We start from the raw sequence: 18,519 nt of genomic DNA, 5'->3' as shown, positions 1-18,519 counted from the left end.
AGCAGTATAGGACCATGGCTGAGTCGTGCTGCTGAGAGAACAAGGCCTGAACCACAGAGTGAACGCGGCATATCCCTCCCTCTGTCTTTCTCTCTCTCTCCCTGCCATCTTGCAGGTAAAGTTGCCAGGGGTCCGGGGCTGAGAAAGTGGCCAAACCCTCCCACAGTGGGATGTTTTCTCTGCTGCACTCTGGGCTGGTTCCTATTCAAATGTGGGTCAGGGGTGAGGAAGCCTAACGTCATAAGCTTGCAACATGGCGTCCCGAAGGCTGTGAGATGAGCAAGAGGATGGTAAAGAACGCTTGAGAACGACCCTACCGATGTAAGAAGGTATTTAAAAGAATTTCTTTCTCTCCGAGATGGATTGTAAATGCGTAACGGGGCCGCTTTCGTGCCTGCTTAGATCGGATCGTTTTTCTCGCAGCCGCTGCAAGGATCGCAAGGGTTTTCGGCGTTACGGTGGTGTTTTTTTCCACGGCGTGCCAACAAAAAGGGGCTCCGTTGGTGCCTATTCTGGCTCTACCAGCCTGCCTGGCAAGCCGAGAGATCCCACTTCATTTGTGCGAGCTTATCGCGGCTTCTGCTCGAAACCGCAAGAGAAATTGTTTGCAAATGATGTGGCGTTTATTTTTGGCTTCGTGGGCTTATACGAGATGCCCCACAGGACGTGTGTGTACCAAAGATTTACCAGGCTGGCAAAGCACGTTAGGCGACAGAAAGGATCCACAAACGGCTCGCCGCAGCGCTTCATCCAAATACCGAAACGTTTCCACACTTGGCGTGCATTTTTCTGTTTTATCGCCCACTATGTTGAATGAATTGTTTACCAGAATGGAGTCATGAGCAGAAGCTTTCATTTACATCTATCATGCTCTGGTAATCACAACAGTTACTTATTTTTCTCTTCTAAATGGCAGTAAATTGCACTTAATGTGATAAATGCAACAGGGCTGATTCTGTGGCTTTTACGCACGGTGCTTTGCGCAATCATCCTGATAATCAGAGATGTTACAGTCATACAGAGTGTAACCTGCATTGTTTATATGTAGGTTAAGCCACATTGGTCTTAGGAGGGCTAATTAAAAATGATTTAACAGGATTGACTCACAAATATACCCGGTGTGATGTAGGCGCGGCTATTTTTTGCTTTAAAACTGTGTCTTGCAAAACGTGAATTCTCTCGATGCAGGGGCTGTGTATGTCTCTATAGCCTGTAGGTGGGCTACTGGACTACATCGACCATCTTTGTGATCGGCTACAGTGTGGATGTAACATTACACTGTGACCAAAAACTACGGTGCTGTAGAGAGACAGTGTTGCACGCTATGGATTTCCGGGCGTAAGTTATCGTTGTGATAAACCCAATAAATAAACAAATAAATAAAAGTGCTGCTGAATATTTAGTTATTAAACTCTTCATTCAGGCCAACCACAGATGTTTTAATAACTAATAAAACAATGTATGTGCTGAGGTGTGAAGGCAGCTCAGGTGATTAAGTGTTGTTAAAGTACCAAGGGGCATGGAGATAATAGGGCACAGGAATGTCAATAATGTGAGTTCTCTTGACTGGCTGCTGCTTTTCTTGTATAACCTAATGTTTAGCTCTGTAAAATATTTCCACTGCAGGTCTGTTTTACATTGTGTAGTTTCAACTTTAAAAAAATGAGAGTACACATGGTGTACTTCTGTTGTATTTTAGGGTTAACTGGTGTACCTGTTACACATGCTGACAGTGCATGTGACAGTATAATAATAGTAAAAACAGCCAGTTTTTGTATTGAATGTGCCGCTCCACTAGCAGTCTGCTCTGTCCATAACATGTAGATTTGCAGGTTTTGGTGATTCTCGTCGTGCATGGCATATGGTTTTGCACAGTCTTGTATGCGTCTTTATTAGATTGAATACATTCGGAGCAGTTATTGGCGTAAACTCATTTGAGGTAGGCAAAGATGCAAAGTTTCACTGTTTTCTAAACATGAGACATTTCCAGACTCTTGTCGCAGGAAAGTTTTAGTCTCAACATTTGAGCAATGTGAAGGTAAATCTGTCTGTTTTCCCAACCTCTTATCCTCTAGCCTATAATATGAACACAGGACTGTGTTTTGGCTGGTTACGCCCTCACAGAAGTGCAGTAAAGTGTGCAGCTGATCTGCCTGCCAGCTTAAAATTTGCTTGAACAATTAGCTGAATTGTGCTTTCCAGCAATACAGTCAAAACACTTTCTACACGTAATCGAACAGGATGGGGCTTGTAAAGCTGCAATAAGGCTCCTGGCTAGACCGATGGCAATATTTGAAGACTGACAGTGTTTAGTTCTGTAATCTCATTATTTTCTAGATGGTCTCTCATATACAAGCTTGCAGAAATTCTGAACTGCTGAGTGGGGATATCATGTTTTATTTTAATTAACCTCTCCTCTTTTAGTCTATTGCCAAACCTAACCATCTGTATATTGTAGCTGTGGTCAAAAATACATTATAAGTAGGTGCATGTAGTAAGTGTGAAACAAGTTAATTCAGGCCATTAAAATAGTCAAGTCAACTGATCAGTGTGACTAGTTTCATTGATTATTATGGACTGCAAAGTGGGGCCTGAAGGGTAATTTGAGGCCCATGTGTGCGCCTCATGATCCTCATGATCGGCCGGTTGGTCTTGCCTCACCCTCCTTGTCCCTTCCCCTTCTCAACACACGCACAGTATCCTGTGTACACGGTGATCATGGCTTACAGCTGCGTGTGTGGGCAGCACAACGCAGTAAGGCTACTTAGGCTATATGTTCTGCTGACATGTTAGACGAGGACTTATAGATTGTGCTAGGCTGTCGTATCTATATGGATCTGTCTCTTGTGTTCTGTGCTGCCTGTTTGAGGGCAGTTCGGTTCGCTGAGTGGCTAGCACCTCAGGGCAGGGTTGTTGTTGTTCTCTAAGAAGAAGAAACAGTCTGTGGAATGTAGTGCTGATAGCCAGAAGGTTATGCAGTGTTTAAAGGCTGGAGGAGGAGGAGGAGGAGGAGGAGGAGGAGGAGGAGAAAGGGGGGGGGGGGGGGGGTAAAACCTTGGACCATACAGAATCTCTCCTTACCCAACATGCCCTCTGTCCTTAGCCAAAGCATTAGGCTCCAGGTCATGTGGATCTGCCAGTAGGGAAGAGGTTGGGGGTTTATCTCATCAACAAAGTTCATTCTCTCAAGACAGAGGTCACTTTATCATACCAATCATTATGTTCACTTATTAGCAATGTGGGTGATTGCTTCACTTTTGGTAAGGGTGCATATTCAGATGTAGCATGTGCCAGTGGCTAGCCAGTATTGCTGGTAGCCTCGATTTGAAGTGTCCGTGTTCATTTTGGTCTTTAATTTCTCCAGGGGGCACTTTGGATGCAGCAACTGAGGCACAACACACGATGGAGGACCGAGAGCATTGACGCTCTCATATATAAACCCATGGCACAGAGACAGTAGTTGTAACTCTTTGCTGTCTTTTGAAAGAGCCCCAACATTTTTATTTTAGATTTGCTTAAATATCTCCATTTGTTAATCTCAGTCTGACATTTTTTTCTTTCTTTTTTTTTTTTTTTAAACAAATAACACACATTCGGTCATTTAACTTAATAGCAAATATGTCATCTGTATGCATCTGCATGCTTTTTTTGCCAAAAATTCAAGAAGGCAAAGTAAGATATATTTTTGGAAACATTTGAAAGGATTTAGCTCTAATAAACAGATTTAACACTCAATTTGAATTGCAATAAAATGCTGTCAAACCCTAAGCTGCAGATAAGTCACATATAGCGTGCAGTGAATTATTATTATTTTAGTGCTTCCAAGTTCTTGAAAGTTAAGGTTACACACTATATTGAGTTAAAGGTTTAAAGTTAATTAACTTAAATAACTTTTTCTCATCAATCTCCACACATGAAGCCCTAATGACTTGTTTTTAGACATGTTTGACTTTAGAAAACAATAAAAAAGGTGAACTCTCCATAAGACCCTCTCACAAAATCAAACCAGAGAAGCAGAGGATGAATATTTTATGAGAGCGTTACTGAACTTTTGTCTTTGTACACATGACTGCTGACCCCTGCAGATGCACTCATACCTGTAGCCATCCTTAAAACTGACACTCTGCCCTTCTCTGCCACTGTTTTATTGTACAGTTGACAAAGTTTTAAGCATGTGTAATATTATTGCACACATGAGAGAGTATAATTGTATACCTGTTAGTCCCTTACAGACTTGACTGTGGCTTCAGTGTCTAGTTTTACCTGTTGCTGACATGCACACCACAGAACAAATTCATTGGTGACCCGCTAAGTTCAAAACAAGCTGCAGCTTTATCATATGACGGGAAAAATCTTTCTTCTTGTTTTCACTGGTCTTAACGCCCTGCTTGTCATCTGGACAGGTGTTATTTTTTTTAAGAGAATTCTACGAATCCTCCCACAAATAGATGGGTCTGATTACAGGCTGAGTTGTGCACATGCAGGAGGGTTTGTGCGTGTGTGTGAGACAGAAAGTCTTGCCTTTTCTTTCCTTGCTGCACAGCGCTGGCACAGGGGTACACAGCAACCATTGCCCCCTCCTGTGATGAAACGGACAGGGCTCTTTTCATTCCGCTGCACCCTGGGCAGGACTTGTTTGTCTGCAACATGGCTGAACTGCCCGAGAGAAAATCAGTCTTAATTGGAAAGGTTTGTGCCAAGACTGCGGTAGGGACACTGTAATTCATGTACTTCCCCCTTCAGCCATGTAGCACAGGGGTCATGCACCTGTTCTCTAGCATTTGTATCCAACAATTCTGCAGAAATTCATGTCTCAGACTTGACAAATCAGCCTTTACCTCCTGTCTTAATGTTTTTGAGCTTTTGTACAGCAGGGCGTCCCCCCTGCAGCTTTTCTGAAGAGATTATAACTAGAATTGGATCAGTGTCCAGAATTCCTGCATATGCTCTGCATCAGAGCTATTCAACCATTTGCCATGGAGACACGAGTTCAGGCACGTTTTTTATTTCCAAGCAAAGATTTCACTTATTATTTCAGCCTCTGAGGGGGCAACCACCTTGCACATTCTGCTCTCCATGGCACCACACCACAGTTCTGCAATAAACACAGCACTGCACCTAGTTTACAACATTCAATACAAGGTTATATCTTGTTTAGAATATCAGTGTAAAGGATTTGATTGCATTTAGACTTGGATTAAGCTTCTTTTTCTACCATTGCTTATTTCTCTTAATGGCACATTGGGTCATGCTCAGTGCATTTACAGACATACGCATAATTTACCTTAAGTACTGTTGACTTTCCTCAATCGCTTATCCCATTTAATGAAACCCAGTTTCTTGTTTCCATAATGTTTCATAAATCATGTTACTGCAGAAAGTCAACAGTACCTTGGTATGTCATGTGAATGAATGCACTAAGTTTTAGATTAAGTTTTTTTATTATCTTTTTTTTCTGTTTGATCATCTCTCCTAAGGAGACACTGGTCGCTCACTACATTTACATGCACTTAGCTTAGCTAGATTCTGTTTTGCAGCAAAATGATTTATTAATTTATTATTAAATTATGGAAATAAGAGACCAGGTTTCATGAAATGAGGTAAGGGATCAAGAAAAACCTGGTTAATACTGCTAGATTTCAACTGGAGAAACCTGATTTCTTTGTCGTGTATACAGTTAACTGGATTTCTAAAGGGGTTTCGGCTTGTGTGCATGTTCATGACAAAGACTTCAGACCGGCAAAGCAGGGCCACAGTGTGGCAGAATGAAAAAAGCATGACTGCTTTCAGATTAAACCTGATATAATTGAGCTCCTTTGAACTGTTGAACTGACTACTTGAAAAACATGCACTGCACAAACCAAAGGAAAGCTTCTCCATCACTAATGTACAAGAAATGTCATAGAGTGGAAATTACTCCCTGACCGCCCGCATGTAGGTGCAGGTTTTACAGTCACCCTGTTTCTGCTGTGTGTAACAAACTCTCCAATTTCCTGTCGTTACCTGATTTGCGCCAGTAATGTATTTTTTTGTGTGAGCATATAAAACGCACTACCTGTGGACTTAAGTTTCTAAACTGAGCTCGATAGGTTTATGGCCTTCCCTCTGATGCAGTGGGTAGTACACAGGTGAAAAGGAACGAGTAGAATGGGAAGCCGAATAGCTGTTCTGTTTAATTTCCTCTTTGCTTTGTGAGCTGTCCTTTCACTCACGAGAGAACCGAAACTCAGATAATTGCAGTACCCATGAGTCCTGCATGGATCAACCTTACCCACGCAGCAGCGGCAGCCATGTTGAAATGGCTCAGAGGTGGTTGCTCGGTGTTTGTATTTCAAACTGGCTTTGTACCATCCCCCTAACCCCTCCCCCACTCCCTCTGCCCACCAGCAATACTCTGGGTGTGTGTGTGTATTTAAGTGTGTGCTGTGTGCATGTGTTTAAGAGCACTGTCTCTGTGAGTGCACGCACGCAGGGAGGCCTTTTGCCCGTGTGTATGATTGGCTCTCTCTGCTTCAAACAGTCTTTCCTCTCACATTTGTCTCTTCTGCCCACCTTCCCCGGCACAATGTGACCATCTCCACAGCTGAACAAAGTCACGACTGTATATTGTTTAAAAGAATTGCTGTGAAAGATAACCCTGCGATAAAGCCTCGGTTAAATATGTTTTTAAAATCCAGCTCGGTCTTGTTTTCTATTGGTTGCTAGCAGATGACCTTTCACAGTAGTAGGGTGTGTTTTGCTATTGCGCCACAGGACTTTGCCTCACCTCTGCCCTCGCTCCTGGCTCTCTACCCTCAGTTCAGGAGATTAGTGGCACAGCCCACTGCTCGCTCAGTCACCTTCACTTCATGAACATGACTCTAAAAGGTTCACCAGCTCACTGTTTAATCCATAGACTCCTTGGAAAAAGGATGCAATGACAGGCAGCAGTAAATTAAGTCAAACCAGATCATCCAGATCTCTGGTGTAACCAGTTTAATTGAGAGCAGACTGACATTAATTCACTGCTGGGGGCACTTTGATGCTCACTAGTTTTCAGTCTCAAATCAACACACGGATATGTTCTCCTGATCGTGTCTGTCGAGTCTGTAAACATCCCTGTCTGCTCACGGCCTCATCAGTAGGCTCCTGAAACAAGTCAAGGTTGAGGCTAAGCTGTAGGGTGCTGTGTTTTTAAAATGAGGTTTGCCCCTCTATCATTAAGCCGCAGCCAGTTTTTGAAAAGGTTAACACTGCAGGCAAGGTAAGCTGATCTGTGCCTGTGCTTGAAGGGCAACATCTACCCTGGTCTGCAGTCCAAGCCCAGAGCTGCCATATTTGGTCAGAGCAAGTATTGTTTCTCACAACCTTTCTGACCAGCTATCTTGCCATCTTTCAACCTCCCTGCCGACCTGTGCAGATGGCTTACAAACACAGGGATCCAACCCTGCAGGAAGTGCTGCTCGCCAATTATGTAACATTATGCATATGAACCAGTCATGCTGCATACTGGAAACATCGTTCAAGCTGTTTTGGTAGGGTCAGCTTTCGAATCGTTCATCCATCCCTGACTTTACACCACAACTGAGAGGCTGTGATGCTGTAACAGAACACGGCTTAGATGTGGTTTTGACAATGTTTCTACAAACTGCAAAGAGCTCCATGCACTCGCAGAAGGTGCCATGATGGTGCAGGCCTATCTGTCCCCTGTGGTATTAAGCCAGCTTTCCTGGGCAGCACCATTGGAAGGGAGCTGGGCCTACACGTGTCCCACCCTAGCTGCATATAGATCAGCCGTAATCCATTAGCAGCTCCCTGGAATCCAGCCGGCACAGCACAGCACTGGAGGGGCCAGGGGGAGAGGGTAGCTGTGTGGGTGATGGGGGGAGGAGAGAGAGAGAGGGAACGAGGGATGAGAGGAGGAGGGGGTTGGGGAGGGCTCTTTCTTTTTTTTTTTTTCTCCTGAGCTGTCTTCTCTACTCTGAGCCCAGCCCCCTTTTTATGTCGGTCTGCTGGAAAAGCCTCTTGAATCTCCCCCCCATAAAGCCTGCAGAGGTGTGTGTGTATGTTAAGAGAGACTTGACTGATATATGGCTTCCTGGCTGGCATCATAGCAGAGGCCCTTCTTTCTCCAGCAGCCCTCTTCTCCATTACTGCCTGCAGGGTTGAGTGCTGTACACCTCTGTAACGCATTCTGCGATTAACTGCAGATCTGGGTTATGTATTCCAGAATAGCTCATTATAATTCACACAGGGGCCAGTGAACTGTTCCTGGGATGTGTCTACATGCCCAGTGAGAGGCTGGTGAGGGTGGGAGGAGAAGAGCAGAGGAAAGACGGGGGAGGGGAAGAAGACCATGAGAAGAAGTGTCAAAGCAGAGGAGGCAAGCCCAGGCCTGGACCTGGGAGTAATGATCACTCCAGCTGATTGTATCAGCTAGCCTGACTGTTCCAACAGAGCTGTTGGCTTTGATGCATGAGCCAGCCATCTCCAGTTTACAATTTTCACATTGTTGTTCATGCACGATGCTCTGTGTCGCCTGTTATAGAAATAACTGTGTTGTCAAATTGCCTCCACGTGTTGTCACTTTCTTCAGCAGCAGTTTGTGCCTTTTTATTTGTGTTAGTTTGTCATCAATGTCTGTGTTGTGATTGCAGAGCTTAACTCTAGGTATATTCAAGGCTTTTCTTCAGATTGCTGTGATGCAGCATGCCATTATTGTGCTGCAAATTTCAGATTCCTTTATGATGAATACAGATCCAACACAAGCTGGCTAAAACTTGACTTCTTGAAACTGAATTGATTGTTTAGAGGAAGAGATTAAACTAAATTTGTGGTGATGCTGAACTGATGCAGAGCCTTCAGATGAACCCTTATTGCACTGGGGATTTTGATTTTCAGTCATGTGTCTTTGCACTCAGGCTTGGCACTTCTGGCACTTGAGCTCAGTTTAAGAACCACTCCCTTTTTCCCTCCTGCATATTATGAAACATGATGTTGAGTAAATCTCTACATTGGCACTGTGTTGAAATGGCACATTTTCACATGTATTTACGGCTTGAGTTAAGCATTTCTCTGCATTACTGTGTAATCTCCTCTAATACGGTATACCCTGCTCTGATCAGGGGCATTAAAGATGTGTGTCTGTTTTCCCAGCATGTGCAGGGCTTTCATGCTAAACATGAGCAAAGGACGGACCCTTCTGCTTCAACTGAAGCACGCTACTATTGTTACCATCACACCGTAGCTATGGAGGCTCTTTGCATCTATTGCAATAAATTTCTTAATCAAAATTTGTGTTTTCAGTGTTAGACTAGAAGTAGGGCACTGTGGTGTGTAATAGGTCATCAGTATGTAGTTTAGCAGTGAATGAGATTCATCTGTCCTAATTCCATAAATGAGGGCCTCTCTGGAGGATCAGGTGTTGGCGTCCTTGTCTTTGAGCCACACCTTCCCCCACCCCTGCCCCCCTTCTGCCCTAGCTCCTGTGTAGTTTTACCTGCTCAGGTGACACCTAATCCCTCCCCCCGGCCCTGCTGTGCCACCGACCCCCACCCCCAGACAATAGGGCAGGGCTGACATTACCATGACCTAATGGAGACTGGAGTGAGCCGAGTTTCCAAAGAGGGCACCCCACCGAAACTAGAGTTACTCCGCATAGATAGGGAAGAGAAGCTGAGGGGAGGCACCTTAGAAAAGTCGTTACTTTACCCTTTTTTCTCCTCCACCCCTTTGGCTTTTGTGCCAGAACCGTGTCAATGTATACAATCAGAACTTGATCCATATAGAATAGCAATTTGTTTAAAAAGGAAGATGAGAGGGAAGGAAGGGTTCCAGTTTCTAAGCTGCCATGTGATTATGTGGCACGGTGTGCTAACATTTGCTAATGTCCCTGTGAGAGCTAAAAGCTTAGAGTGTACTCATAGTGCGAGTCATAACACACAGTTCAATTGTTAGATGTGTCAGACATGTGACTGTCAGTTTTTTAAACCTATATTCAAATTTTAATCCAATTAAGACTGCAGTAGTGTAGAAATTAAGTCAAATTTGCACAAGACAGAATTGCTTCGGCGTAGCACAAGCTCTGTTTTGCCAACAGGCCTGTGGATGCTGCAATTATCCATCAGATACTGCTCAGTTCACCATTTTTTAGTTATTCTTGTACACTGCAAACGTTAATCACACATTTGGAAACGGTTTGTCCTTTCTGTTGAAGGCCACTACACTTCTTCCATGTCGTACAGACAATATTGAACAACCTGTCCTTTGTCATGTGTTAGCCTTGTGCTTCTTCATGCCGACATTGTAAAACTAACTACCTTTTTCTTTTTCCTTTCAGCTTCAGGTGGTGCTCGTGTAGGAAGAGAGAGAGCGAGAGCGAGAGAGAGACAGAGAGAGATCGAGTGAGTCGAGACAAGGAAAGAAGGAAGGTGGAAATGGAACTGCCAAATCATGCCAAACAACTGCTGCTGCAACTCAACCAGCAGAGAGCCAAGGGCTTCCTCTGTGATGTCATCATTGTGGTGGAGAATGCGCTCTTCCGCGCCCACAAGAACATCCTGGCAGCAAGCAGCATCTACTTTAAATCTTTGGTCCTCCATGATAACCTCATTAACCTCGACACAGAGATGGTTAACCCCTCTGTGTTCAGACAAGTTCTGGACTTCATCTACACTGGGAAGCTCCTGTCCTCGTCAGACCAGAGCAGTGAGCAGAACTTCAGTGCCCTCTTAACCGCAGCCAGCTACCTCCAGCTCCATGACCTCGCTGCTCTGTGCAGAAAGAAGCTCAAGCGCAATGGTGGGAAACCCCTGCCAGGTAAACCCTCCACTCCAGGACCCCATAGCCGCTTACGCCTCAACAACCAGCGCCTTTCCTCTTCAACCCCTGCTGGCCCCAACAACCACTATCCTCCGACCCCTTCCGACGCCGACCAGCCACAGCCAGATGAAGGCCTTCGGGACAAGCTCTCAGACGACGAAATGTTTGTCGGCAGCTCTGGGAGGAATGTGAACGGGGGGAATGGCAGCAGTAATGGTAACCTAAGCAGTGGAGGAAGTGCTGGGGAGCCAGACCTTGGACTAGACCTGTCCAAGAAGAGCCCTCCTTCTGCAGGCACAGCCACTGATGCCCTCAGCCCACACAGCAACTCCCAAGAATCCCCTCAATCTGCCTCAGTATCCACAACCAACAGTGCCTCACTGGATGACTCCTCTACCACCCTACCAGGTGTAGACACCTGTGGCTCAGAGACCATGGAGCTCAACTCCTCCTCTAAAGCCTCAGAGGAAACCCAAAACCAGCCTGATGGCCCCCCACCTCAAAAGAAATCCCGGCAGGGTTCTCGCAAGAATGAATGGCCTAAGAGAGAGGCGTCAGGGTTGAAGTCTGAAGATCATGACAGGCCCCTGGTTAATGGGGTGATTGTGGGTCCTAAAGATGGCCGCTCCTCTGGCGTTGGAGGGGGCAGTGGTAGCAGCTTCACCTCTGACCAATCCTTCCAGTGTAAAGATGAGGAAGAAGGAGGAGAGAATGGCCAGGACCACAGTGACGAGAGCGGGCAAAGTGACGGAGAGAGCGCGGGAGGTGGAGGGGGAACTGGAGGGGGACCCAGCGCCAACTACGTGTACCGGCAGGAGGGTTTTGAGCCAGCATTCGGAGACAACCTCTATGTGTGCATTCCCTGTGGTAAGGGCTTCCCCAGTTCTGAGCAGCTCAATGCTCACGTGGAGACACACACTGAGGATGAGCTCTACATCAAAGAGGAGGGAGGGACCTTTGTGAAAGAGGAAGACGAGGAGGAGGCAGAGGACCTCTCTGCCCCTGTCGGTCCCTCCACCTTTGGCTCTGAAACGCGTCCGTTCAAGTGTACAGTCTGCAGTAAGAGCTACAAAGACCCAGCGACACTGAGACAACATGAAAAGAGCCATTGGCTGACAAGGCCTTTCCCCTGCAACATCTGTGGCAAAATGTTCACCCAGAGGGGCACCATGACTCGCCACATGCGTAGCCACCTTGGCCTCAAGCCGTTTGCATGTGAAGAGTGTGGCATGCGCTTCACACGCCAGTACCGTCTGACAGAGCACATGCGTGTCCACTCTGGGGAGAAGCCGTATGAATGCCAGCTATGCGGGGGGAAGTTCACCCAGCAGCGCAACCTCATCAGTCACCTGAGAATGCACACCTCACCCTCTTAGAAATGCATCAAGCCAAAGAACTCTGGGAAAAGAAAGAAAAAACATTTCCCTACCTTTTTTCCATCTCAACAGCAAAGAAACGCACATGTACACATTCACCTGCAGACACACACAGTTCAACATATTGATTCCGGTTTACGACGCCCTGGCTAAGTGAATGATGTAGCTGTTAGCCACAGTGGGCTCTTGGTGACGGTGGGATCTTGTTGATGCAAGGATCATGTCATCATTTATATCAAGCGACGTCTGCTCACCTCTCAGGAGTTCAAGAGGGACAATTGCTCCTGTCTCTCTCCAAAGTCACAAAGCCATGGTGGAGTGGCATGACTTCTGGTCTGCGTTGCAAGTCTGTCAAATGTGAATGTGGGCGCTGATATAATGTCAAGCCCCCTCACCTCATACCCCTCAGCAGCCTTTCTATCTTCTACCTTTGAGCATTGAGTCTGAGTTCTTCAGAGTGTTCCTCAAACTGATTAACTCCAGAGTCCCCTCTGTACTCCAATGCTATTTTGACCAAAAACCCGTGCAAACAATACTGGCAATAATTCAACAGAAAGATTATTTCTACCCTGACAGCTTTATATCCTTTGTTATGCTGGTGATGGGGATCTCTATGTAAGAGGAGGGGGTAACTGGGTTTGGGACCATCGCCATGCTTTAACTGAAAGTCCTGAAAGAAGGTTTGTGGTGGGATGACATTGGATTAATTTTTGGTTTTACAGACAAAAAAATACTCTCTCTCTACAGCTGTTCACAGTAATATAGAGAGGATTTTCATTGTTTTGCCTGCTAGTGCTCCCAGGAATGAGTCCTGGTTGGAAAGATGAACCTCTCGAGGTACTTGTTTTACTTAAAGAACTTGTAATGTTTCAGTGAATGTTTAAACTGGAAGGTCTTGGGATTTTTCTTGTGGAGGGGAGGGATTTGGGGTGGGGTGGTCTTAGTTTGATGGGATGTTTCAGACTGAACATTATGTTCAGTGGGTACATTTTTTTTGTCTGTATAGCTTTCCTCCCCTCAGAAAAAAGAGAAGTCTATTTATATAGGCTTGTGACCTCGCTACCTCTGATTACTCTTACGAACTCTATGTTGATTAGTTGAAAGTTCCAATGTAATTAATTGTAAAAAGTGTGTAGATTATGGTAACTTCACCTAATGCTTTAACCTGCCCATCTCTCAACACAGGTTTTTAATGCTCATAGATTTTACACATTAATGTTGTTTTTAGCTATTGTTTTTAACTTGTCGAATATAGCTTTTTGGGGGCCCTGCTCAGTGTGGCCCCACCTCAAAGTGTACTGTAGCCTCCTTTCTGGAGCAAATAGTTGTTAGTTAGTGTAGATGTATAGTGTTCCAAAGATCTTATGAATGTTGAGGAGAACAGAGCTAACTAACAAACATTGCTAGACAAGTTCATAACCAAAGTTTTTAAAAAGATGTACTTAAGATATATAGCATACTAAATTATTTCACTTTTGATTTCTTTTTGCTGTATAAAACAAATTATGAATTATATTCTAAGTCCAGACAAAGAAATCCACTCTTTTGATGGAGTTTTGGCCAATGACTCTGACACTGAGGAAGGTTCTTGTGGTTTGCAAGGAAAGCTTGTGCTGATTGGTGGGCCGGTATAATGTAAGCTTTACCACCTAACGAAAATGGTAAAGTTTAAAAACGTGTTCCCTGAGCACGTTTCTTTTTTTGTTGTTGTTGTTGGTTTTTTGTTGTTTTTTTTTTTGTTTTTTTTTCGTTTTGTTTGTATCCAGAGTCCTTATCACTTTATATTCCCTGACTTTAAAAACAGGACTTGATGACATTGTATGTGTTCTGTTCAGACCAAAAAAAGAAAAAGAAAAAAAAGATAGGAATTATAATCAGAATTTTAATGTGAAGTTCAAGTTGCTTGTTAGTTTTTTGAGCCAGGCTTGTGAAAACTTGTAATAAGAAGGGAGAAGCAGAGATGCACTGGACAGTTGGACAGCTCATTGGTCTCCTGCAGCATCCTTTTCTTTCTGATTGTATTCCATTTTACCACGAAATGATTTTAAATTATTTTAAACCTCTAAAGCTTTACCTCATCATAAGCAACCATAAGTTAGGACTGCCCCCTCCGTTGTCTGTGGGTTTCACTGAAACCTGTCCAGTGTATCTACTCTTAACAGTTTCACTGTGGAGCATGAACCTTCACTACAAGTTTTTGGTATAGGCATTCCTCTATTATGTTGGTTTAACTGTCTTCTTGATTTTTTTTTTTTTTTTTTTTTAATTCCTCTTTCGTCCTCATGTTACGGTCTGTGAAATGTTTGTTATAATAGGGATGCAGCTACAGTTACACAAACATCACTACCGTTTTAAGGTACCTGCGTCCTGGACTCCCTGAGTTGTTACTAGGATATGTTGGATGTTGGTGTCTTGCTGTTAAGCAGTTGCTGTTTGGTGATTGCATGGTACATCGATGAATTTTTCACACTCCCCACCCCCCCATCCACAAACATGCTATTTATCACCTGCTCCATTGTTGCTTGTGACCTCTTCTAGCTTAAGAGGGAGTCCACAATGCATTGCCTTCAAACGTTATTGTACTTGTCAGCACTTACTGCAGTACAGCATAATGTCTGTCATGCAAAAGGTGTTTTTGTACAACAAGATCTCTAGCCATCTCTGCAAAAGACTTTGCAGCTGCATTTGAATGCTTGCTTGTCTGACATAACGAAGAAAAGAAAAAAACACGAACTCCAAACTGTGACCATACTACTACTATTACTACTAGTACTACTACTATTCAAATACTTCAGGGATTGTTCTGCATCTGTGAATGCAGACTCTCAGCTACATTTGTAAGACATAGTATTGTATCGATTTCTCTGTATTTTAATCATGGGGAAAGAAAAACACTAATTTCATATTTAAAACAAACAGGGGGGTACTTTTTCAACTAACACAAAGAGCCTTGACAAAGGCGAGGCAGCTCAAAACAAGTCGACATTTTAGTTAGTAACACAGTATGTTCAGAAATAGTTGCAAAGTTGTACAAAGAACTAAGAAGAAAAAAAGCTCATACCCAAAATCCACAAACTATTTTTTAAACCAAAGCACATTTGAATGATTATGGAACCATGTGTGGCTCTAAAAAAGAAACATATGTATTTATCTCATTGTTTACATGAACTTTTACAGTTTACAGACCTCAGTCGAGGCTCGGCCAGCCAGAGATGTGGTTTTGTGTGTATTCCTTTTTTTTTTTTTTTTTGTTAAAGGTGCTTTTCCACAGAGGTTGCTGCCAAAACAAAGCATAGCGTCAAACCTGGGGTGAACTGCTGCATATTCAATTAAGGGGAGGGCTGTGTGGTTCAGGGGCACCCCACCCCCCTCTGCCAGCTGGCTTTGGGGTGACCCTGCGCCCCAATCCCCCTGCCCTCTGGCCTGTCTTCAGATGGGACTTCGGCAATGGGGGGTGGGCAGTGCGTCCTTGACGTATTAATCAAAAGGCATTGTTAGCCAGGGTCTTTAGCTCAATTTTGTGTCTCTGTGTTTACCCAAATGCACTTGAGAACTACCTCTGCTGATTGGGTCTTTGAATATGTAGGAGTGGGTGGGTGATGCTGGAATGGTTTGGGTGGTTGTAGTAACATGGTACATCTCTTATGCTGGCGTTTCTTGAAACCTATTTGGAGAATGTAGCTTTGATTTGTTCACTGCATGTAAACAGGCTTTTCTGGTAGTCTTAACTGTGAATGTTCTTGTCGTATTTCTGATTTTATGATGTTCTGAAACAATTTTTTTTTCTTTTAGCCGCCTGTGTTCTGTGGGTAAAAGCAGCACAAACCTCTGGGTGGCCGGGCCTCATATAAAGTTGGTGCAAACACTTATTGACAGTGTTCTTTTTTTATCAAATGTCTATTGTCAGTGATGAATGTATTTATTTCTGGTCCTGCCCTCACCTCTGCAAAGAATATGCTCAGTGTGTGAGACTGAGGTGGAGGCAGGACCCCCTTTTTTTTTTGTTTTTTTGTTTTGTTTGTTTTTGTTTTGAGGATTTCAAGCTGAGAATCAAAAATGAGACACAAAACATAGCCATTAACCACAATCTGTGAAGTTGACTTTTTTGGGGGGAGAACTGATTTTATTTTTTCCAACTCAAAGAAAATGGTCTATGGCATTTAATATCTTCTTTCTCAGTTATACCTGACAGTCTGTAGGGTTTTTATTTCATGTGATTCACTATGGGTGTTTTCTTGCCCATGTGCTCTTGAGTTCTCACTGAGTGACTGCACACCAGGGGTGTTGAACTTTAACCCCTTGTGTGTGTCTGTGGACACAGGCAGGACACTGTGACTTGCCTGTGCAGAAAGGAGGCTACTGTATCTTCAAGCTTGCTCTCCCTGGGTGTTGCCATGCTGCTGCCATTAGAGAAGAAAAAAGAAACATTCACACAGCAGAAAACATGCACATTATCAACACTTCTCCCCGCCGAACAGTAGTGTTCTCGTGACTATTGTCGCATTTTTTGTCTTAAACCACTTGCCATTTCTTCCATCTCTTTTTCATGATGTTCATGTTTTAGTGTCTGTTAGTTCAGCATCGGAGGATTTTAGAATAGAAATGTTGGGTGAGATAGCTTTACTAAGTGCACTTTGTATGTTTTTCAAGGCCTCTGGGAAGACCCAGATGCTCTCATATCAGTTCCCATTTAACTGATGGTTTACTCTTTATCTTTCTCTTCTTACCTCATCATTGATCCTGTATGTTTGTTAAAGTATCATATCATTATGCAGTGTTACAAAAGCTTTAAAAATGAATATACAAAGCAGGAAATGCAGCCGGGAGACTGTACTCCGCTCTACGCATTCAAGTTTCCATCTCATTTCTTAGTATTATTGTTGTTACACCTTGTGCGGTTGTTACCATCCTCTCCAGGCATTTTGTGTAGTAGAGGGGCTGGTCTGTCCAGTTATTATGGAGATGCTCCTTCTTACCTCGACAGACTAAACCAAAGCCAGTTTCAAAATGGCCTCCAGTGCCATTAAAGCATGTCTAAGCTTTATTGTCCCTTGCTTTATCTCAGATACACCTGACCCCCTGCTTTAGCCCTTTGACCCTCTTTAATGTTACTGCACAGGTGACTGTATCCTCCACTGTGCTGCATTTTACATTTCACATCAGTATTTACTGTACCTCCAGTGACATTGTGCAGTAAAGCAGAAAACACCAAATTACCTCAAAACTTTCAGTGTTTACAGAAATGTGCTATCTTGCCATTACATCTCAGCATTTATAGTTTTTTTTTTTTTTTGCCGTCCATCTGTAACCAAAATATGCTTTTGGAAATGGATTTTGTAGCAGCTCATTTTCATATGTAACCTTTAATTTCATTCACATCTGCTTATGAATGCAATGGCACACTGTCACCTTGATGTGCACGACGGTAATGGAAAGACTAGCTGCTAAAAAGAAAATAGTACTTGAAGAGTTGATTAGTAGAACTGCCCATGAAGCGGGTGTATCAAGCTTCCTCTCTGGTCTGTTTTCTTCAGGAAGAGCCTCTCAATAATGTATCAGGATCCGTTGGCTGAGAGGCTCTGGTATGGACATGTAGGGTCTTTGCTGATGAATAATTAAAGGCCATGAACCCCTCCCCCTTGGCAAACACACTACACATGCAAAGGTGCACACACCCAGGTGCACTTTTGCTGGCATGTATGCATATAGTACACCTCCGCTCATGCAAACACAGATACCATACCGTCTAGACTTAACACAAGCTAACATGCACACACCAGTATTTGAGGCATGATTCTGTGACCCTTTATGCGGCTTTTGGCAGCACCCAGGCTGGGCTCCCTGTTTTATCTCCACTCCTCTGAGAGCTCGTATTCAGGTCAGAGCCACCGCCGTGCACAGCGATGGGGCTCGCAAACTCAAAGTGTCATAAAAGTGTAATACAGCTGACCTCAGCACTCACAACCTTGCAGTCTTAATGTACAGCAGTGAGGAAAAATAAACTGTTATTTTATGATCTTTTCATTAAAAGCTTGATTGAAAACCAGAACATGTGTTTGACCTTTCTTAGTTTTGCCTTCACAATTGTGTCATTGTGCTGCTGTAAGTGATCCTGTTCATAGATTATATCTAATAGGTAACGTCTTCCGACTCACAGGTCACATACATGATTCGTTTCAGGTGTTGCTACCCTGTGCAGTTTGCCTCAGGCTTCATTTGTCTACATTCTGTGAACATGCCAAAGTGACACGTATTGCGAGATGGCTTGCATGTGTATCTTGTTCATGTGAAATGAAAACCTGTTGGCACTTTTCTTCATAGACAATACCTAATGCGTAGAAAC

The 18,519-nt window shown here is 43.8% G+C and overlaps 1 protein-coding gene across 1 annotated transcript; it reads left to right on the top strand.

Moving 5' to 3' along the window:
- Positions 1–18,217, top strand: hic2 (hypermethylated in cancer 2). Its single transcript, XM_070964811.1, has 2 exons — positions 1–329; positions 10,319–18,217. Exon 2 carries the CDS (start codon positions 10,416–10,418, stop codon positions 12,174–12,176), a length of 1,761 nt encoding a protein of 586 aa, XP_070820912.1. The 5' UTR covers positions 1–329; positions 10,319–10,415; the 3' UTR covers positions 12,177–18,217.
- Positions 18,218–18,519: the final 302 nt, after the last annotated feature.

Source organism: Chaetodon trifascialis, chromosome 6, assembly GCF_039877785.1.
Source record: "Chaetodon trifascialis isolate fChaTrf1 chromosome 6, fChaTrf1.hap1, whole genome shotgun sequence".
Classification (NCBI taxonomy): Eukaryota; Metazoa; Chordata; class Actinopteri; order Chaetodontiformes; family Chaetodontidae; genus Chaetodon; species Chaetodon trifascialis.
Note: the sequence above shows the minus strand (reverse complement) of the source record. Positions and strands in the feature narration are given on the sequence as shown.

What these genes read in the sequence shown, in the direction of transcription:
- hic2 (XM_070964811.1), top strand. Translation starts at nt 10,416, where the DNA reads ATGGAACTGCCAAATCATGCCAAACAACTGCTGCTGCAACTCAACCAG.